We start from the raw sequence: 22,095 nt of genomic DNA on the forward strand, positions 1-22,095 counted from the left end.
TGATGCTGGGTACTAACAGCTGTCATTCATGTGTCAGTTTTTTCTCAGCCGGTCATCAGCAAAGCGCACGCTGAGCTGTTAAAGAGCCACTTTCTGCCTCTCATGGGGAAGCTGAGGAAGAGGACAGTGTGTGTGCTGCAGGAGGAGGAGCGATCGAAGGCAGAGGGGACCTTCAGCTCTGAAGCAGAACTGCAGATACAGGAGAAGTTTGCTGTCCTGGTCCGAGACCTCTACGCCTTCTATCCCCTCCTCATCCCGTTTGTGGATTCTAATCGGTGAGGCTTTCCCAGGGGAGCTCATATGTGGAAAGGCAAAGTCAATGTCGGAGATCAATAGCTTGAAACGTGTTGATACTGATATGATCCCTAAATTTATTTGTCCTTTGACGACACCAAATTTACACCATATCGCTGCTCGCGTTCAACTTCTTTTAAATGTATGATTTTGGAGACTTAAAAAGAGACACATTGCAGAGTGTAGTTATTCCAGTTGTGACCTCAGGCGTATGCTTTTACGTGGGCTGTTGGCTTTACAGGAGTAAATTCTGTGATGTTGATGTGTTTTGTTCTGTCTTGTCTCAGAGCCAGATGGCTGAAAGAGCAGAACCCCGAGGCTGAGCAGCTGTTCAGCATGGTGGCAGAGGTCTTTATATTCTGGGCCAAATCTCATGTGAGAGAGACACATATTTATTTTTAAGTTATTCCACTCATGGTAATGCTATGCAAGTTATTATGATATTCACACATTTTTTCACAGTTTTGAATGTTGGTTTTTTTAATTCTCTCTCCACCACAACAGAATTTCAAATGGGAGGAGCAGAACTACGTTGTCCAAAATGAAATTAACAATTTGGCTTTTTTGGTCAATAATGGCAAGATGTCCAAGGTTTGCCTTAGTTATAATTCGAACCCCTGAGCATCACTGCAACTCTTTACTACTTATGCATGATTAATAGTTCCATTAATAAGTCTGTTCAATACTCAGGTAAAAAATGAGAGGAGGACAAAAAGGAAGGGGGATCGTTATTCTGCACACACTTCTCTCATCGTGGCTGCAGTGAAGAGGCTGGTCCCTGTGGGCCTCAGCAATTGTTTTCCGAGTGACCAGAGCCTCATTGAGCTGGCGAGGAACGGCTTCGCTCAGGTCCGTTTGAAACATAAAAATTGGAAACATTTAAATTTGACATGTACATTTGATCTCATTAAACTCTATGTAATCCGGATTTGTTTTCCACAGAAAAACACTGAAGACGAGATTCAAGACCAGATTTCCAAATGTCTGATGCACATTCAGAGTCAGGTAAAGACTGTCAGTGTATTATAGTGGCAGATATATTTTCTTTGGAATCTAAGTCCACCTCAGCAACACATAATCTGTATTTCTTCGACAAGTAAATCATATTTTCACGACACGAATTGTATTAGTGAGTAAAAGTTGCTTGAAAATGACAAAAAAAACAAGCAAACTGGTGGGGTGTTTTTCCCCGTTTTGGACGATCCGTTGGGAAACAACTGTATATCTTGTCCGCACTTGGCAGACATCCTGCATATTCATTCACATGCTTGAGTACATGCAACTTTTAATTTGTGCAACAAGCGTCTGGTAAATTGAATTGGAAAATGTTGTCGTTGCTGGTTAAAACCAAAGCCGTCGCTCTAATAATCTCAGTCAGCGACTCATCGTTCACTGGAGACATGAATATGACATACTCGTTGCTCTGCACCAAATATGCAGGCAGCGTTTCCGTATTCATGAGCCGGTGATAAATATGTTTATTCAGAAGTCAGTGGTGAACAGTACTGCTTTGGTATTAGCTTAAACTTTTCAAACTTCAAAATTTGATTCTGTTTGGCTCAGACTTTCAGTTGATTTAATGAATGGTTGCGCTTTTTTTTTCTTTTTTTCTGATAAACCTCCAAAAGTAAATCTGTATTGATTTCCATTATGGAATTAAAAAGAGAGCGAGAGAAAACAACCTTTAGGGAATACAAAAGTTGTAACAGACTTCATTCACTAATGCTCTTTATGAGCTCAGTTTCATTTTGTGGGTTTGTCTGTGTTGTCTCTAAATTTATTCATCATTAATATTTTGTCATTGAGTCACAGAGTTTTCCAGCGGGCGTCTACATTTGTTTTTAATTGAATGGTTTGACTAGCAGCACCCTGGAACAAATTAAATGACTGTACTATTGTTTGTGCTTTTTTTTTTGTTCATGACAGCAGGCAACAAACGACTTGAGGCAGGGGATCCTTGCTGCACGTCTATCCCAGCGTGAGACCGTCAGTGATACACAAAGGACTGTCGGCAGGATTCTGGAAATAGCTCGCGTCCTTTATTACCTAGACCAGGTGAGCTTTTTTCCCTTCAGTGAAAGATCAACTCTGATTTAAACGTCATTTGACCATTTGGCTTGGTATCTATAAAGTGAGATCTCTATTATCTGCAATCGATAGATTCTTCACACTCGTGAATTTAGTCATCAGACCCCAAATAACAGTGAAGAAAAGCAACTTTTTCATATTTCAGCCAAGCAAAGATCATTATCTGTTTTTGTCTTTACCTCGTTTGTTTCTGCACTACAAAACTACACCGTGTTTAGAATTTTAGAGGATAATGTTATCCAAGCCTTCAGTACTTCATTCTGCTTTTATAGTGCAGCAAATAGCAAAAATATTAATAATGTTATAATAAGTGAACAGATTGGTTTTCTTTTTTGTGACCCTTGCCTATTGCTGCCTTATGCCACTTCACTTTCTAGCGTCCCATGCTTTGGAGAATTCAATGTATTGGGGCGGCTGGGGTTCAGTTTGTTTGAGTGTATCAGGTATAATTCCCCATATCCACATGTTGAAGTGTCCTTGAGCAAGACACTGAACACCAAATTGCTCCCAATGGATTGATTGAGCGCCTCCATTTGTGTGTGAATGCGATTAACAGTGGAACTCGCTTTCAGGGCCGCTCAAATGCAATATAAGTGAAATCCATTTAAGATATTTCTGACAAAAACTCTTTTTAGATCTCAGCCATATGTCAGATTACATTTTATGACACCATTTTATGAACTCACAAAGGATTTGATGTTGATGAAAAACATCTACGGCACTCCAATTTATTGAAGAAAATAAAATAATTATAAAAAACCATTATGTTCAATTAATGAGTTTTATTGTTCGTATTTTTTTTTTTTAATCTTAAAACCTATTTTAATTCATTGGCTTTTAACTCGGCTTGAGACTCTGCTCTGTTTTTTTGTTGTTACCATTTTATTGTTTTTATTGTATTTTTTCTTTTGAATTGCTTTATTATTTTGCATTTTATGTTTCTAGGTTTTTATGTCTATTTATACAGAGCACTCTTTCAGCTCTGGTTATTTTTAAAGTGATGTAAGAATTGAGTTGAATTGAATATTTTTCAATTTATTTTACTATGCAAATCTAAGTTGTTTCCTTCTCACATTTGATTTGAACTGTGGTGATATTTTTGTTTTCAAATACACTTATGATATAAGTCTTGTGAGCTGCTGGGCAAAGACATACAAGTGTTTCCACCTCTGTAGCAACCTGGACCGTATTCACAACTTCCTTTCCTCTTTGGAGGTTTAAGAACACCGTATTGCTTCAGATTGTCTTTGGTTTGGTGTTTCAGGTGGAGTACCCACACAGGAGTAAAAAGCCAGCGTGGCACAAGGTCTTATCTAAACAGAGGAAACGTGCAGTGGTGGCCTGCCTCAGGATGACTCCGCTCTACAACCTACCCAGGTAAAACAGGAACACCTTCCTCTCAGCTGTTTATTTAATAGCTTATTCAACAGAAGTGTGCCATGAAGACGAAAACATGGAAATGGAGAGTATGCAGTTTTAAAATGTTGCCTTTTAGACGGCCAGCGTGAGCCCATGTTCACTGACTGATCAACGTTTTGACATGAAGACTCAGAAGACGAGAGGGAAAATGATGAAATGAAGCGTAATAGTCATATTATTTTTGACGGGTGCTGCATTGAAGTTATTTTTATCTGCAGATTCCTCCCAAATGAGCAAAATAACCCCAATTATTTCTTACATTTTCAAATTTAGTTTCTTTTCCTGTTGCTGTTCTGTGTAGATTAAAAAAACAACAATAAATATAATTCCTGAACTGGACCTATAGATATATTGTGGTGTGTTAATGGACGCTCCGCCCTGTACACCAAACACTGCTGTGATAAAGAGGGAATGTAAATTTTAATTAGGCTTCATGTCCCATCCAGAGCACGTGGAAACCCTCTGCACACATGTGGTCCGGTGGTGAAAAAGAAACCAATTTTGTTTGTTTCTGTGAAATATGATTGTCGTTCACCTCTTGCGGATATAATAATCGTAACCTTGAAAAGTCATAAGAGCCTTCCATGAGAAAATAATAATGGGTCTAATCAAAATCCGTAATTCCAAACATCTCTCATATATTTGCTGCTTTTCATTCTCAAATGAGCATTTTTGAAAAAATGCAGATAAGACAAATGCAACACTCTTATTGCTTCCCACTTTCTCTACAGGCACCGAGCCATCAACCTTTTCCTCCAAGGCTACAATAAATCCTGGATATCAGCTGAGGACCACGGCTTCCAGGAGATGCTTGTAGAGGATTTAGCTGTGAGTTACAAAACATGACTGTCGGCAAGAGCTGAAGTATGCAGTGAATTCAGTAACTTAAGAGTGTGCCTTGTTTTTAAATCATGTTCAGATAAGCAAACACACGCACGCAGAATCAGATTTACACATTAATAAACCCAACAGAGTAGATCATTCACTGTTTGATCGGCAGCAGTTAACGGATTATGTTTCAGATCTCATATACATATTTTTTATTCCTAAAAATACTTTTTGTTAATCCCAGAGGTAACTTCTTTACAGTTGCCAGATCGTTATGCTCTTCAACAATTGTCAAGCAACTTTTATTTCACAGGCCACTGAAAGATTTATTATTTTAATCAATTTTATTAACCTTATTGTCAATTTAAGACGAACACAAATTTGATATGGATAGTTCAGTGTTATTATTATTATGCAGTGTCAAAAGCACATCTCTCTGTACATACATTAACGTGTCATTTAGTTTTCCTTTTAAAATATTTAGAAAATCTTACCGATTGGGCTTTTGTGTCATTTTCTATGAAACGGAACTCCCGAGAATATAGTTTATGTTCACTGTGCACTTAAAGGGTGCCACACAGTGTTTGTGACTATTGTGTGTATTTGCAGGGGTGGAAAACCTGCAGTGTGTTGCCTTTATTCAGCCACCTGCAGTGTGTGACATAATTGAAGGGCACATGTTAGTTGCTTCTCTCTCTTCCCCGGATTGCAGAAGGGAGGAATGATTGAGCTGTGCGGAGGCGACAAAGACGAAGGAAAGGATGTGCAAGAGGGGGCCAAACCGATCGATCCCCTCCTACAACTTATTACACTCTTCAGTCGAAGCGCCCTGACAGAAAGCAGGTGGGTGTGTGTGTGTTCATTATAAAATGATGACACCTTGGTAAAAATTCCAGTTTGCTTCCAGTCGTGGTCAAACCCATTATATAGGTATGATTGTTGGCTCTTTCAGCATCTCAGACCATTGTTCACTTAAAGCTTGGAGCCTGTAATATGTTTTTGGGAATCGACTCTCTTTCCATCCCGCAGGAATAATAACTGGTTCAGGGGTCTGTATTTTTCTCCTGTAGTTTTAGGCCGTGCTTACGCAACAAGAGGGTTTTTAATTTGTCAGCCTGATTATACAGCTTCCTTTGGTGAGAGGCAGTTTCAGTCTCATCCAGCTTTTTCCAAAGATATAACAAATTATCCTTAAAGTACTCCTGTATACGACCCAGCTATCCACAGGACGGCCATGTTCTTGCAAGAACTCTGATACAAATTGTTACCTTAAATGACCACTTTACCAATTAGTGTTTGTAGTTTGTAGTTTGGGGATACATACAGGTTGTATTCATGTGGCGACACTGAACCACAGTTGACAGTTACTGTACTCTGTGCCAGGGGTGTTGAACACATTTTAGTTCACGGGCCACATACAGCTTAATTTAATCTTGAGTGGGCCGGACTGGTAAAATACTGCCATAATAACCTTTAAACATAAACTTTTTTGATGTTGTGGCAAAGGCTGTTTGCTTTGAAAAAAGTCTATAATTTCTCATATAGGAACAATTAGTACCAAAAATACCTGCAATCGTAACATAAAGCCAATTTTTAAAATTCAAAATATGGTGGAATGTCCAAATAAACATCTATAACTGTTGCATTCTGCAGCCTTCTGTATAGCGTGTTTTTATAAACTCAGTTTGTTTGGTGGGTTCGTGAGCCGCGGTGAAGTCTCTGCCGATATGTAATGAATTCATTCAGAATCTCGGTGCACTCGATTCAGAAGTCTGCCCAGTCACGCGTTGCTTTCATTGACTTGTCTTGTTAAATTCACCTGTTTTTTAAATGTTTGTGCTGCATTCAACATTACAATGATCGGCTTCATTTTTGGCTTCATCTCTCAAATGTATTTACTAATCTCTTGACACACTGTAATCTCCTGTCATTTATTTTCCTTGCTCACAGTAATGGGAACGACTCTCTCTACGAGTCTTACGCTGCTATCATGGCCAAGGTGACCTGTCCGATTTGGATATCATTCTGAATTTATTGCACAGAATTCACTTGTAGACCCAAGAAAAATGTGGCATATGTCTGAATTGGTCTATATATAATTTCCTATGTTTGCTTTGCTGTTTCAGAGTTGCTACAGAGAGGATGACGATGACGAACAACAAGAGGTGCAAAGCTTTGAAGTAAGCACTTTGAAAATATAAGCCCAATATTTCATCCCGGCAGCATTAAGGCCTTTCTTTGTCATCCATTCTGCTTCAAATAGGTTAATCAATAATTATATTCATAGTCTTTATGAAAGGTTTTAAATTTTTTTTTGAAAAAGTACTTTTTTGTTGAGCAGGAAAAAGAAATGGAGAAACAGAAGTTGCTGTACCAGCAAGCCAGGCTACATTGTCGTGGCGCCTCTGAGATGGTCCTGCAAACCATCAGCGCCAGCAAAGGTAGAAAAGGACTTCACTAACAGATTCTGACATATCGATTGAATAGAGAATAGCTTAATAGCGTTGGGTCGTGTGCTTGCAAAAAGAGAAAAAAAAACATATCTTCTGAAGAACGTGAATCAGATGTCAATATTTTTTTTACAGTGAGTGAAGGAACAGTATGAGAAAGTATTTCCTCTTCTGGCTTTGAACATACTCTACTGGCTGTGTGTTATTTTCATAGACCGCCAGCTAATTATTTCTTTGGAAGGAATTGAGAAAAGCCGTGGTCAAAGGAAATGGGCATGTGGCGAGGCTGTCGCATTATTATTCTAATGCTAATTCATTTACAGCCCACATTATTCAGGAAGCATTGCTCCTCCCTGCAGCCAAACCTGTTAGCTTCTTGCTAATGGTGCTAATTTAAATCCAGAGGACAAATTTTAATGTGCAGTTATGTACACAGCAATATTTCTTCTTCTTATTGTAGAAGGCCTAACCTTTTGCAAACATAACACAAGATGCTTTGTGGTCCAGTCACTGTCAAGTTGTTGTGTGATTTTGAAGTATTGTAAACATTCAGGCAGATTAGCAGATGCGTGTATATTTGTTTTAAATATGCTTCGTCTAGAAGCACCATTTCAAATAAAAGCTGTCTGACTGTTTAGGCACCATGAGCTCCATGATTTCCCCGACACTGAAGCTTGGTATTGCTGTTCTAAACGGAGGGAACGCCACTGTTCAGCAGGTACAATACTGCACAACCATACATTTTCTACTCTGTACTCCACTAAGATACTAAAGGTCATAGCAATTATAGTCTGATCTGGCTTCGAGTCACAATTGCATGATTCTCTACTCATCCTATCACTGGCTGAGTATTAGTTTCTCTTTGCTGTCAGTAGATCAACAGCAGTAGTAGTTTTTTTAATCATCTGACTTGGGTTTCTGGTCATAAAGATTTGACTCTTATCAGGTCTTGATGAGAAAAGCTCAGCGTTTACTCGAGCTGTTGTTCTCGGCTCATTGGTTTCCACTTCATCTGTGAGTGGTGAGCAGGTGATAATTAAATAGTTTTCAAGTTTCTATGCAGAGCCACTCGTTTATACGAACGACCTTGACTAGCCGACAGTGATGTTTTGGCTCGAATTAAATGAATTAGAACCACTTAATACTTTCATCTTTAGTGTTTTCACCTGGCAGAGAGGCACCGCTGCAAAGCTTGCCGTAAAAAGGATATCTTTAACATATTGCATGATGGAGTTCCTACTCAATAATAATAAATCAAAGCTTATCTTTGGTGCTTTTGTGTGATAGAAAATGCTGGATTATCTGAGAGAGAAGCGAGATGTTGGCTTCTTTCAAAGCATGGCTGGACTCATGCGGTCATGCAGGTAAGTGGATGCAGAACAATTCAAGTCAAATATCACACATGCTGGATTTTATACACTGATGAACGGGAATGGTAAAGGCTGCCGGGGATTTGCTTATCCTCCTGTATGTGTGTGCTTGTGCTATCTAGTGTTCTGGATCTGAATGCATTTGAGAGGCAGAACAAAGCGGAGGGATTAGGCATGGCCATGGACGAGAGCTCAGGTACAGTATTCACTAACAGATCCATCACTTTGATTTCATGTCTTTGTAGAGACAGCTGTGAGATCTCTGGCCTCAGATCATACAATGAAATCACACTTTAAATTCCCTTTTCCCCCTTTTGTATCAAACATTACTCATAGTTGTTCCTATGTGGCCCAATTTCATCTTTTATCTACATCCTTTACAATCCCTGCTGTATCTTCACTGTAATACGTCCATCACTGCATTATAGATGTGTCCGCTATATCCTATCTGATTGCTGGAGCCGATCCCAGTTGAAATTGTTCAAAAGGCGGCAAACTCCGTGAAAAGGTTCGCCTGTCCATCATGGGGTTATACTTTTACTTCATGCCTGTGTGTTTTGACCTTTTGTTTTATTATCTCAGGAGAGAAGGTGATGCCTGACAAAGACCTGACCTGTGACCTCTTCCGTTTCCTCCAGCTGCTCTGCGAAGGACACAACGCAGGTTATTTACCCACATACACACATTCAGAGTCCACCAAAACCTATATTTGTGTCTTTCTAAATTAGTCCTACATTTTACAACATGGCTAATAATGAGAAAAAATGAATGTCGTTTTATTATTTTCTTATCACATTGTCCCAGAAAGTCTGTGTGCACACGATATGTACATAGTAGTGGTGGATTTCCACATATTAACGCCGACTTATGTTTGATATCTGCTAGACTTTCAGAATTATTTGAGGACACAAACGGGAAACAATACCACGGTCAACATCATTATTTCCACGGTGGATTATTTACTCAGAGTGCAGGTGAGTCTGCAATGATGTTGAACCAAAATAAATTGGTCATCACTATAATGTTTCACTTGAACTTTTTAATTCTATTTGTCCATTTTATCTATGCCCTTTTTTTTTTTTTTTTTTTTTGGCTGTGTCATATCTTTTAGGAGTCAATCAGTGACTTCTACTGGTACTACTCAGGGAAGGATGTGATTGATGCACAAGGACAGTGTAACTTCTCCAAGGCCATCGAGGTGGCCAAACAGGTCTTCAACACACTCACTGAGTACATACAGGTCAGTGAGCATATGTCCTTACATTATAGTGTTTAGATGTTTCAGGGACTCCCGGTCGAGTGATTGATTCTTTCAAAAGTAACACCGTCATTTTCATTCCTCGGGTGCTTTGAAGTTGTCGGTCCATCCTGTTCTTGTTAAAATGGCTGTAATAGATTTCTCCATTTTTGGGACACGCATTCATGCTCTCTTAAGATAAACTACTTAGGCTTTGGTTGTGAGACGTCCCGGCTATCATCACTGGATGGCTATCCCAGTTTTTGTGTGTGCTAAATCCCGGGTAAGCTTGGTGCTTTTCACCAACTTCATCAATACTCTTCTCTGCATATGCAAGTTTGGACACGCCTCAACGTCTCTGCCGCAGAGGCAAACGATCGTAAGAAAGTAATTTCAGTCCAAGATTGATTAAATACAATAGTATAGCAGGGGCAATGGTTGTTCTTGCCAGGAAATGGTTCTTCACTGCTCGCTGTACATGTGGGGTCACTGTTAAAATTGGACTCACTCATGATGGCATCCAGTATTTCATCACTTTTTTTTCTTCTCCCATGAACAACTCGTTATAATCTGCATGTTTCTTCAGGGCCCATGTAGTGGGAACCAACAGAGTCTCGCTCACAGTCGACTTTGGGATGCTGTCGTGGGATTTCTCCATGTGTTTGCCCACCTCCAGATGAAACTCTCTCAGGTATTGATGCTCTTGAAAAATAAGTACTTCATTTCAATCTAAAATTCATTGAACATAACCTGGATGATACTGTAGGTGCCACAGTACCTGAGGGCTTCCACCTCAGCAGTTTAGGCTGCTTTTGATGTTAATATTAAACATGCCTCTGGGAATGTGCACTGTATGTGTAATACAGAATGTGAAATGACTTGTTCAATTTACTAAAATTGTAATTGGCAATACGCTTTTTTTATATGCAGGATTCAAGGCAAATTGAACTTCTGAAAGAGCTGATGGATTTGCAGAAGGACATGGTTGTGTTTTTGCTTTCAATGTTAGAAGGTAAACAGCTACTGTTTTTGTTTTCTAATATGATGATCTCGGCTTGTTTTTCTTACAAGTTCTGTCCGTCCTGCAGGAAATGTTGTGAATGGGACAATAGGGAAGCAGATGGTGGATATGTTGGTGGAATCGTCAAACAATGTGGAGATGATTCTCAAGTTTTTCGACATGTTCCTCAAGCTGAAAGACCTCACCTCCTCGGACGCCTTCAGAGAGTACGACTCTGATCAGAAGGGCAGCATTTCCAAAAAGGACTTCCAGAAAGCCATGGAGAACTGCAAGCGCTTCTCCCAAGATGAGACTCAGTTCCTGCTCTCCTGCACAGAGACTGATGAGCGTGACATTGTCGACTATGAGGCTTTTGTTAATCGTTTCCATGAGCCGGCGAAAGACATCGGCTTCAGCATTGCCGTTCTCCTCACCAATTTGTCCGAACATATGCCCAACGACTCAAGACTCAAGACATTTCTGGAGCTGGCGGGGTGTGTGCTGACTTACTTCCAGCCCTCTCTCGGACGGATCGAGATCCTCGGCAGCGGGAAGCGTTTCGAACGAGTCTACTTTGAGATCAGTGAATATAGCCGCACACAGTGGGAGAAGCCGCAGGTCAAAGAGTCCAAGAGGCAGTTCATTTTTGACGTGGTCAACGAGGGCGGCGAGAAGGAGAAGATGGAGATGTTTGTCAACTTCTGTGAGGACACCATCTTCGAAATGCAGCTCGCGGCCCAAATATCTGGCTCCAACACCGGAGAGAGGTGCGGCAGAAAAGAAGCAGAAGAAAATAGTGACAGCAAAGAGGACGACCTGCTGGCATCTTTACTTTCAATGAAGAGCCTGAAGACACTCATGAAGATGAGTCTGAAAGACATCGTCACGTCACTGGTGTTGTTCTTCAGACTGATTTGCTTGGCTCAGGTCAGGTGCATTTGTTTTGTGATCCGCAGCATCCTGTATGTGCTATACATAGCCTTCGTTAATGGCGGGCTTGTAGAGGGAGCCAAAACGATGAGCGTACTGGAGTTGCTCGGCGATATATCAGAGCCGACTCTTGATGAGGTCATGGACGTCCCGGGCAGCACGGATCGACTGAGGAAGCGCTCTGCCAGTTTCTCATCCCAAAGAGAACTGAGAAACATCGGGCAGGTGGCAGCTGTGACGTCCCACAGAGAAGTGGACATACTGTCCAACATATTCGGTCTCAAACTAAAGAAGGAGGAAGGACGGTACAGAGTTCTAACTCAGGAATTCACCACCAGTCTGACTGACCTGCTCAACACGTCGTTCAGATCATCTGATCACAGCGAGACTCGTCAGACAACGGTATGAATTATAAAGTGACAATTCTCACATTTTATTCTAACTGTGAGGCTCAAGGTGTTAAATTTCCCACAATTATTTTGCGTCCGTCACTTTTGCTCTGGTACTGCTTTGAATCTGATTTAACTTTTTTTTTTTTTTTTTTTTACTTTTTCTTTTCCAATGGTTGTTACTGACTGCAGTTTAAAGATGACAGAACCACAGAGGAAAGAGATGGAAATGAAGACATGCCTGAGGAGATAGAGTGAGTCTATGGTGTCATTTATTTCTTAGATTATTTATTTCATTAAGTATTTAATTTGCATGTGTAGCAAATACAATGGAAATCTGGATTTTTATGTTTGGGGGGGGCTAGATAGCCCTCGTCCTTTGAATACAGTGACTCGTGTCACAGTTATCCACGAATTTTGCATACGTCCAAATAAATCAGGCAACAAATTGTCATAATAAACACATTTGGCTTTCCATCTGTTTGTTTTGAATGGTTTCCAGGTCGAAAAATTCTGAGAAGGATCCTGAAGATGGGAAAGCAGAGGAAATGTGGAGAGCCAAGAGATGCTACAATAAGTCAAAGGAGCCGCAGAGCCAACATTCTGCCTCGTGGGAGATGATAAGCACTCATTACAAGAGACTGCTGGTAATGTACAAGTACACACACATGCTTGTGCATGTATCATATACCGACACAGATAAGGATGCATATTTACATCCACTTCAATTTACATTCGCAAGTAAAAAAAAAATAATGAGGCAAATGATTCTTGAATGCTTTTTCCTTTTTTCTCCCCCAGAACTACTTTGCAAGGAATTTCTATAATATGCGCTTGCTGGCTTTGTTTGTTGCCTTTGCAATCAACTTCATCCTTCTTTTCTACAAGGTCAGTGTGCACCTGCAGTTTTATTTACTGTGATATGGAATAAATAACCGTTTTGTATAGGAATATTCTTCACTGAACTGAATTGATCACAGGGAACAAGCAGAACAAGCCCTCTTTACTTTTACTTTAGCTTCCAAGGGGGAACTTTTTGAAAAGTCTGTGTAAACAAGGGAAAACACAACCTTTCTGAAATGCTTCCACAACTGCGCATGCACACTATGGCCATATTGAATAGTGATAAAGATAAACAATAACAACAATAACCAGAGTGTCATGACTCTTTTTGCGTATTTTGTATATTTTGGCAGTTTTGAAATTGACAGTCACCTTTAATAACAATCCAACATTTGTCCATATCTGTATCCTCACCATTGTTAATGTTTCTAGCGTATTGTTCTTTGCACATGGATGTGTGGTTTCATCACAAGAACAAACATCAGTATCCACTCGAGATTCTACATGCCAATTAATTTTTTTTAATGTTGCAGTGTAGACGCTAAACCTTTTCTGAAATGAAAATGAAAACTGATCCAGCTCTGTCAACCTTATTGAAGTGGTGGTCCAGCACTGTTATATTTCATGTTCATGAAAAAGGTCAGAGTATGATTAGTCTTATGGAAACTCTCTTTCTCTCGCTCTCCTCGCAGGTAGAGTCAGTACCTGCGTCAAAAGCGGTTGCGTCTTCGTACAGCGAACAGATGGACTCCTCTGATGAAGACCACAGCGAAGGCCGTGATTATTTTGTACTGGAAGAGAATAGTGGATACATGGAGCCCTCTCTCCTCCTGCTCGCTGTAGCACACACAATCATCTCCTTCTGTTGTATTATTGGTTACTACTGCCTCAAGGTGTGCCAGTTTTCGAATTTAATTAAATCAAATTTTAAATCTTTATGTATTAGACTGTGTTCAATTTCAGACAAATTACCTCAACACATTTACTTAGACCAAGAAGCAAGTGATGAACTCAGTGCGTTTTTATTGAAAGGTACCATTAGTGATCTTCAAACGTGAGAAGGAAGTGGCGCGACGTTTGGAGTTTGACGGGTTGTATGTGACGGAGCAACCCCCAGAGGAAGACATCAAAGGGCAGTGGGACAGACTGCTTATCAACACGCCGTATGTTCTATTAATATTACATGTCAATTGCTTTATATACTTTACATTACTGAAACCTGCTGTTTCACCTGCTCACGTGAAGGGCTTAAGCCATCTAAAAAAATGTTTAACTCAAATCTTCCCTAATCCTTTTCAGATCATTTCCTAGCAATTACTGGGATAAATTTGTCAAGAGGAAGGTGAGGACTGCAGATTCTGGTTCTGTATAGCAGGGCTTTCATTCTATATTTCACCTATGCATCCCTGTAATTGTCTGCATATTTGAGTCGGTGGCACTGTAGTTAACAAACTAAATGAAATTTAATGAACCCTTTAATGGCAAGTAGAATCATTTCCCTGTCAAGTACCAAAATGAGTTTGTCTCTCGAGACAGAGCAACGCTTTTAGTCTCCTCATTCAGACTACTTCTGATGTCATGAAGTAATATGGATGGATTTTATTTTTTTTAGACAGTTCTCTTTATTCATTTTGGAGAAATACTGCAAAAAAAATAATGTGAATGTTTCAATTAAAACTTGATACAGGTTCTTTGTATGTGCTCACCTGTACAGATCTTCAAAGGTTTGCTTTCATCCTTGAATTTCCCATAACAGAAGTGAATGGCATGAATGAATACTAACCACTGCTTGAATCTAAACTATAACTACCCATTTTCCCATTTTATTTTCTTCTCTGTTCGCTCTGAATCTTTGCTGATTCATTTGCTACAGGTTTTCTTGCAGTGTAAATTTGAGTAAAAGGGCAGATTGTGTGGCTGGAGCTCAAGTGACACTCGTGATCACAAAGTTTCGAGGACCGTTAAAGTGTGACCCCCGCTTGAAAGATCATCCTCAAAAACATCCATATTAACTGAAGTGAGCGCAATGACTCAGCTTGTAATTTCTCATGAAAGACATGTTCTGACATTGAATTTTATTGAATTAATGTTTTAAAGTACTTTGGCTTTTTGCCACTAAACAGGATGTCTGCTTGATTTTATATCTGAATTGACTCATTTAATATCACACATTGTCGTTGCTTCAGAGGTGATATTGATGGTATAATGCTTTCAAGGTAATGTTGTTTGGTAAACCCCATCTGATTTTGTGCTATTACTCCAAATACTTTTAAGCTCATCTTTTATGGCTTTTGTTTTCTATCAATAAAGCAAGTGGGAAATTGTCAGTGAGTCATTGCAGCTTAATGGGAACAAACTTGCTTAAACGGTTATGTAAAAAGACACATTCCAGCTAAGTTAAAATCTGCATTTTTAACAGGGCTGAAAATTGAAAAAATGTCTACATGGATCAGTCCGTATTAGACCAAAGACCAAGATTCAGTTCAACTATAATTATACTTTGGAAGCCACAACTGCTGTGCCTCCAAAAAAGTGGCGTACCTGCAATACAGGTTTGGGAAATTTCTTGGTGTTGTCAGCAGATCCAAGCCCCCACCTCATTATGGCTCTGCAGAGGAATTCAGCTAATTATCCAATACTGTCTCATGCTTTATTCAGAGAAACTTACAGCGAAGAGACAGCAGTCAGTGCCATTGTTTGAACCTCTGGTCTCCTCACCCTGTCAGGTGATGGATAAGTACGGTGACTTTTACGGCCGTGAGAAGATCAGTGAACTCTTAGGTCTGGACCACGCAGCATTAGACTTCAGCTCGGAGAGAAAGAAGGAGAGGAGGCTCAAGAGAGACACTGCCTGGAGTGCTTTGTGAGTATAAAACCAATTTCCAATATTGTCTTTGCAAATGTTGAATCTCATTGAGATCCATTTGAAACTGAAGATGTCTGGTTTGATTTAGTTTTGAAGTCTGCCGTTTAATTTAATCTGGATCATTTTGACAGATTTAAAAATATCTCCTTGTATTTAATTTTTTATTTAAACTTTTTAATGAAGGCATTGATCTTCTAAATGGCTAAAAATTTCAATGGGCCATTTTTATGATATGCCAGTGAGTAGGCAGCTGCTCCCAAAGCAGTGATAGCGATAATTTAGCATGTTTCTCTGGAGGATAGCTGCCTGTATGCAAACATACTGGTATTGATTAAAGAAAAGTTGGAGCATGGAAATTTATGCAGCCATTTATGGCCTGTACAAGTTAATGGGACTTCTAAATTAGCTCAACTAATACACATCCCCCTTCATAGTTTACATCTAGCTCTTCTGTAATGCTCGATGATCGACCCGTGTAATAATTCGACCAAGTGATCAATAGAGGATGCCAATAATAATAATAATTGTGCTATCAGTGCACTTGTTTGTAAGGATGTCTGTGTGTGTGTGTGTGTGCGTGTGTGCGTGTGTGCGTGCGTGCATGCGCGCGCTCCCTAATGAGTGGCCAGACAAAAACGGTCCTAGAACATGATGCAACTCTTGAGGAAGAACACGGTATTCTCAAAGGATGTCATACAAAAAGGCTCTTTTCAAAACGATACTGTCGCTCAACGGTTTGATTTTAGCTGCAGACATTTTGACCTTATTTTACAGGTACGTTTTGCCATTCGTCACTCTGGCAGTGCTTTCTATTTCAGGTTCAACTCCGTTGACGTGAAGTACCAGGTGTGGAAATTAGGAGTCGCATTCACGGACGGCGTAAGTTTGTTTTTAATGTTTTATGGCGTCTGCTTGATCTGCTGATTACTTCCTAAACCTCCAAATTAAAGATAAAGGTGTTGCATGCTGCAATTTATGTCGACCATTAAACTGTCGATTTGCTGAATCTATTGTTCTACAGCTCTAAGATTTTGTTTGAGACTAATATTCACGCAGCAGAGGTGAGCGTAGTAATATCCTGTCATTTGCTCTTATCTAAAACACACTCATGCATCCTTATCTATTCTGGTGATCTGTTTGGTCTGTTTCCATGTATGTATGTGTGTGTGCTTCCAGTCCTTCTTGTACTTGGCCTGGTACATGATCATGTCGGTTCTGGGTCATTACAACAACTTCTTCTTTGCCGCCCACCTTCTGGACATCGCCATGGGCTTCAAGACGCTTCGTACCATCCTTTCTTCTGTCACACACAATGGGAAACAGGTGTGTGTGTGTGTGTGTGTGTGTGTGTGTGTGTGTGTGTGTGTGTGTGTGTGTGTGTGTGTGTGTGTGTGTGTGTGTGTGTGTGTGTGTGTGTGTGTGTGTGTGTGTGTGTGTGTGTGTGTGTGTGTGTGTGTGTGTGTGTGTTCATACATGCGGTCAGGGAGACTGGTGTTTGTTTTCACGCTGTGTAGTTATACTGGGCCTTTGCGAGATGAAGACCTCAATTAAGACCCATCTGCCTCTGTCTGTCTGATGTCTGTATTGTGTGCCTTGGTCAGCTGGCCCTGACCGTGGGGCTCTTGGCAGTTGTGGTGTATCTCTACACCGTCGTAGCCTTCAACTTCTTCAGGAAGTTTTACAACAAGAGCGACGACGGCGACGTTCAAGACATGAAGTGCAACGACATGCTCACTGTGAGTTAAATCTTCATTGTTAAAATAAAACGCACGCACGCACGCACGCACGCACACACACACACACACACACATTTTTTCCATGTCCTCGGGGACCCTTTAATTGGCCCCTCATTCATTTCCTGCAGACTTACTTTAAGTACACCAGGGGTGTCAAACACATTTCTAGCATACAGCCCGATTTGATTCTGAGTGGGTCTGACCAGTAAAATAGTGCCACGATAACCTTTCAATTTAAACTTTTCACTTTTTCTTTGTTGTGGTGCAGCGTATACCTGATGAAAATGTTTATATTTTCCCGAAACCCAAACAATTGCAACCAAAAACTACTACAATCTCGACATGAAGACGATTTTAATGAAACCTTCTGCCACAAAATACAGTGGAATGTCAAAAATGCTTCACCTATAGCTGTTGCATTATGGGTGTTTTTACAAATACCCCTTGACAACACAGCTCTAATTAATACTAGTTTGCTTGCCGACAGCATTACCGATGTCTCAGCTCGGGTCTCAGTGTTGTGTTGGAAAATAGTTCAAACAAAAGCGATGCTTTATTCAAACTTTTTACCATTTGCTTGGCGGGACGGTTTTGACCAACGAACCTTATGTTTGACACCCCTGCTTTAAACTAAGTTATACCTACTATTTGCCTGACAATAACTGCTTTTAATATAACTGCTTAGTTAATCCCATATGACTACATGTGACTTCGGGGAATGCCCTGGATATTTTTGCCAGACAAAGAAACAAACAGCCTCACTCTCATTTGCACCCAACAATTATGAGCCACCAGATAACCTGTATATTTTGCACGTGGATTCATGCAGATAACGCGCTAACTCCACATTGAAACCAAAACCAGGGTTATTGTTGCCCCCTTACCGACCGTCCAACCTGAAAATGTGCCTTTGGCGAGAAATTGAGCACTTTTGTGTAAAACAGACTTCAAGTGCAACAATATTAACACACATTCACACACATACACGTTCAAGCTGTCTTTCCAACCATCCCCGCCTCTGTCTATCCTCTCGATCTTTCTGTTTATCTTCCGAGCGTAGGCACAGTCGCGGACGCCTCATTTTCTGCCTGCAGACTGAAAGCGGATAGAGGAGGATTTTGACAGTGATCCCCATTGTTGTAGTGAAAGAGGCCTCTTGTCTTAGCCCTGCCACTACGCTGTTCTCAAAATGATGGACACACGGAGCCAAAACAACCCATGCAGCGGCGATATAGCTCTTTGTTAGACCATTCACAAAATTAACTCTCGGCAGCACGTTCATTCTGACGTGTAGTCCAACGTCACTCACGCGTTCAGGTGAATGGCCGAGGATGGCATTTGAAGAAAATAAAAAGCCCCATATTCTAAAAGGCAGGGGATAATGCATTCAATCTTTTTCCACACGGGCTGTGTTTTTGTTTGCGCTTCATGTTCAACAGCACTTTAGCAGCTGTTATCTGCAATCTTACTATTATTATGATTCCAGCACATTTGGGTGGAGAAGCCCAACCTCAACAATAAGCAGAAAACATCTCTTTCAAGTGTCTTGAGAAATAACAAACATAAAGAAAACAACGTTTTTTTTAATGTTCCTTGAAAGTGTAACAGCTCCTTGAAAGTTCTTTTTTTTTCTTTTCTTCTGTTCAATTTCCTGGAGGGAAATACCATTCCTCCACACTTAAAAGCATCTTTCAGTCCTTGGTTGACAGCTTGAATGTTAATTCTTCTTTCCTTGAGGGGATGCCTTGTTTGAGGTGGTGAATATGTATTTATTAAAAAAAAAGAAAGAAAAAAGAAAAAGAAGCCTATATTTTCTGAAAATGTTTAAATGTGCTCCAAGTTTGAAACTTTTCAATACTTGATGAAAGCGAACCGCTTGTTTGCAGATTGAATGTTAAGTTACAACTACTTTGGTTGAGAAAAAAATGACTGCGTATATTCTATATACTCAGAAATAACATCCCAAAATAGCTGATGTGGATCGGTGATCTCCCCATGGTGCATCCTTCCTGGGTTTAAAGTATCGATGCAACGTGTCCTGTCTTTCAGTGCTACATGTTCCACATGTATGTGGGAGTGCGCGCCGGCGGAGGCATCGGCGACGAGATCGAGGATCCTGCTGGAGACGAGTTTGAGGTGGAACGAATCGTCTTTGACATCACGTTTTTTTTCTTCGTCATCGTCATCCTGCTGGCGATCATCCAGGGTGAGACGTGCTTTACAAGTGCCGTTCTGCACACATACATTTTATTCACAATATTTCGGTGGAATTTGGCTCATGCATTTTTCATGTGGATTTGGAAAGCAGCCAAGTATGTGTTTATTCTCACCGGGTTCTTAAGTTTCACTGACGGCTGTCATTCTCGGCGTCGCACAACCACGCATGCATAAATACATAAAGACACACCATTCTGTCCTTTGTCAGGTTTGATAATTGACGCGTTTGGAGAGCTTCGGGACCAACAGGAACAGGTGAAAGAAGATATGGAGGTAAGCTCTTATAACGTCTTTCACGCAAATGAAAAAAATTGTGAACATTTTTTCCACACATGAAAACAGAAGAACATCTTTCAATCGCATTACCTTTGGTATCGAGGCTGTTCAATATACCTGACGCTGTCTGAATCGATCTCACAATCTCTTGTACAGAAGAAATTCATTGCTTAAACTTGGTTTATGCGACACAAGAGATACGAATAAAGTTCACTAAAGGACACGAGTAATAGTTCTTGGCCTGTTGTAACTTAAGTGTGTGTGGAGATATGGCGCACAAGTAAGTAGATTCAGTTGTTTTGGCAGCTCGTGTCACAGGAAACACACCATTAGTCCTAACAAGACGATACCATTTTCTCTTTCTTGTGGATAATTAGTGGCTAAGTTCATAACAAAATCTCCCCCACCACAATCAATCATTAAGAGTTACTAGTCCACATACAAAATTCATGATCGGATTAAAAAGACACTCTCTCTTGAGTGTATACAGAATGTTTTAGTTATAAAAATCATCTACACTGCCAATCTCGTTAAATTCATGCTTGCATACTGATGTGCGTCGTGTTGTCTGCGACATTATTTGGGGCTCAGGAAGCCAAATGAGAAGAAGCAAAAGAATTCAAATGAAGGTGCAGTCCTCCTTCAATCGTGATTATAATTCCACAAATTGCACAGGGTTGCAAATCTCTCTTGATTTAGGCACTGAGATCAGCGATGGTGAAGAGACGAGACTGAGCAACAGTGTAAAATGTAGGGACGTTCCCATAAATCCCAAGGAGAAGGTTAAACTGGAAAAAAGAATGCATGCCGGTCAGGTTCAGGTTGTACTTTCATTCTATTACAATTACTTACGGCAGCCGTCAGAAGGCTCGCCTAAAACACACGCTGGTTGTTATCAGGTTCTGTGCCAGCAAAGGTAACCATCAGACTATTTGGTATCAACAAAATGTTGCAAAAACCTCAGCTCAAATGCTTTTCCTCCTTCTTACAAAGTGAGTATTAGATTGCTTTATTTTTCCTTATGTGGGTGTAAGTGTCAATGCAAAAAAAAAAAAACGTGTTATGTTGTGGTGTGAGCAATGTTAATCCCACGTTTGAGTCACAGGGGACTGAAGCGAGGGGCCTCCGGTCGTGAGGTTTGGCTGTTTTTATTTTGTTTTATTTTCTGTTGTTCTCTCGAGACGGCTTTGTCGAATCCGGTTGTCATGAATCATTAAGTTGCCTCCATCTTTCCTTCTGCAGACCAAATGTTTCATATGTGGAATAGGAAGTGAGTACTTTGATACAGTCCCTCATGGCTTTGAGACTCACACTCTGCAGGAGCACAACTTGGCCAACTATCTGTGAGTTGATTCATGCGCACCACTTTCATGCCTGGGTTTTTTTTGATGCCATAAAAGAAATGTTCTAACGAATAGTAAAACTATCTACGAAGTAACCTCGCTGAAAAGGTAAAACATCCTTATTCATCCTGATGCCTCTACTTACACAGGAGGATTTTGCAATGCAAAATTTAGCATCAGAAAGTTAAACTAACGCATAGAAACGCTTATATATCAGTTCATCCTCCAAAACGTAATAGATTCATTATCATTTTATCAAGATTACCACTCCCCTTGACTCAAAAAGAGAAGAATTCTATATCATCCTGACCTTCTTGTAACTTCTTGTGATATTCATTAATGAATCTGCACAATGGTATACTTACATATAAAATGTATGAAGAGAGACAAGGTTATGTAACACAAAGTAATGTTAGAAAATGACTAATCAGGAAGCTGCAGTAGATATTCAGCAAATTATTTCAGTTTAATATGTAGATTTAGGAACAAATTAGCGTTATGAAATGTTCCAGAAGTTATTGAATGCTCACTGTTACTCCAATATTCATTTCATATTAATTATAAATAAATGCTTCTCTAATCCCACATATATACAAATATGTACTTATTCAATGCATATCCTGTTTAAATACACTGTTTTAGTCACATGTCTCTACAAATTCATGTTTTACCTTTTCAGCATTTTATTGACCATTCACCATGAGCTGAAACCTCATCCTTTTAGAAAGCTATTGACAAGGCCTGCATTTGTTGTTGTGGCCTCACTGCTACACAAAGGTATCATTCAACTTGCTGTGCAAAAGCTCACA

At 40.0% G+C, this 22,095-nt stretch overlaps 1 protein-coding gene across 1 annotated transcript in view; it reads left to right on the forward strand.

The window, feature by feature from the left end:
- The window catches only part of ryr2b (ryanodine receptor 2b (cardiac)), a gene marked incomplete at its 3' end in the record, with an annotated part of 64,462 nt that overhangs the window by 38,734 nt on the left and 3,633 nt on the right, over positions 1–22,095 (forward strand). Inside the window, exons 69-101 of the mRNA XM_080481009.1 lie at positions 38–275; positions 582–669; positions 799–885; positions 985–1,143; positions 1,237–1,299; positions 2,224–2,349; positions 3,647–3,759; positions 4,533–4,629; positions 5,342–5,472; positions 6,580–6,628; positions 6,756–6,809; positions 6,971–7,070; positions 7,718–7,797; positions 8,367–8,443; positions 8,572–8,645; positions 9,032–9,112; positions 9,335–9,423; positions 9,561–9,689; positions 10,273–10,377; positions 10,617–10,698; positions 10,775–11,921; positions 12,508–12,652; positions 12,807–12,897; positions 13,545–13,741; positions 13,881–14,011; positions 14,148–14,190; positions 15,575–15,711; positions 16,533–16,593; positions 16,891–17,037; positions 17,316–17,450; positions 19,500–19,656; positions 19,876–19,940; positions 21,186–21,286. Of these exons, the coding sequence (XP_080337135.1) occupies positions 38–275; positions 582–669; positions 799–885; positions 985–1,143; positions 1,237–1,299; positions 2,224–2,349; positions 3,647–3,759; positions 4,533–4,629; positions 5,342–5,472; positions 6,580–6,628; positions 6,756–6,809; positions 6,971–7,070; positions 7,718–7,797; positions 8,367–8,443; positions 8,572–8,645; positions 9,032–9,112; positions 9,335–9,423; positions 9,561–9,689; positions 10,273–10,377; positions 10,617–10,698; positions 10,775–11,921; positions 12,508–12,652; positions 12,807–12,897; positions 13,545–13,741; positions 13,881–14,011; positions 14,148–14,190; positions 15,575–15,711; positions 16,533–16,593; positions 16,891–17,037; positions 17,316–17,450; positions 19,500–19,656; positions 19,876–19,940; positions 21,186–21,286 (4,579 nt within the window). The remainder of the gene's footprint in view (positions 1–37; positions 276–581; positions 670–798; positions 886–984; positions 1,144–1,236; positions 1,300–2,223; positions 2,350–3,646; positions 3,760–4,532; positions 4,630–5,341; positions 5,473–6,579; positions 6,629–6,755; positions 6,810–6,970; positions 7,071–7,717; positions 7,798–8,366; positions 8,444–8,571; positions 8,646–9,031; positions 9,113–9,334; positions 9,424–9,560; positions 9,690–10,272; positions 10,378–10,616; positions 10,699–10,774; positions 11,922–12,507; positions 12,653–12,806; positions 12,898–13,544; positions 13,742–13,880; positions 14,012–14,147; positions 14,191–15,574; positions 15,712–16,532; positions 16,594–16,890; positions 17,038–17,315; positions 17,451–19,499; positions 19,657–19,875; positions 19,941–21,185; positions 21,287–22,095) is intronic.

The sequence above is a fragment of the Lipophrys pholis genome (assembly GCF_963383615.2).
Source record: "Lipophrys pholis genome assembly, chromosome: 15".
Taxonomy (NCBI): Eukaryota; Metazoa; Chordata; class Actinopteri; order Blenniiformes; family Blenniidae; genus Lipophrys; species Lipophrys pholis.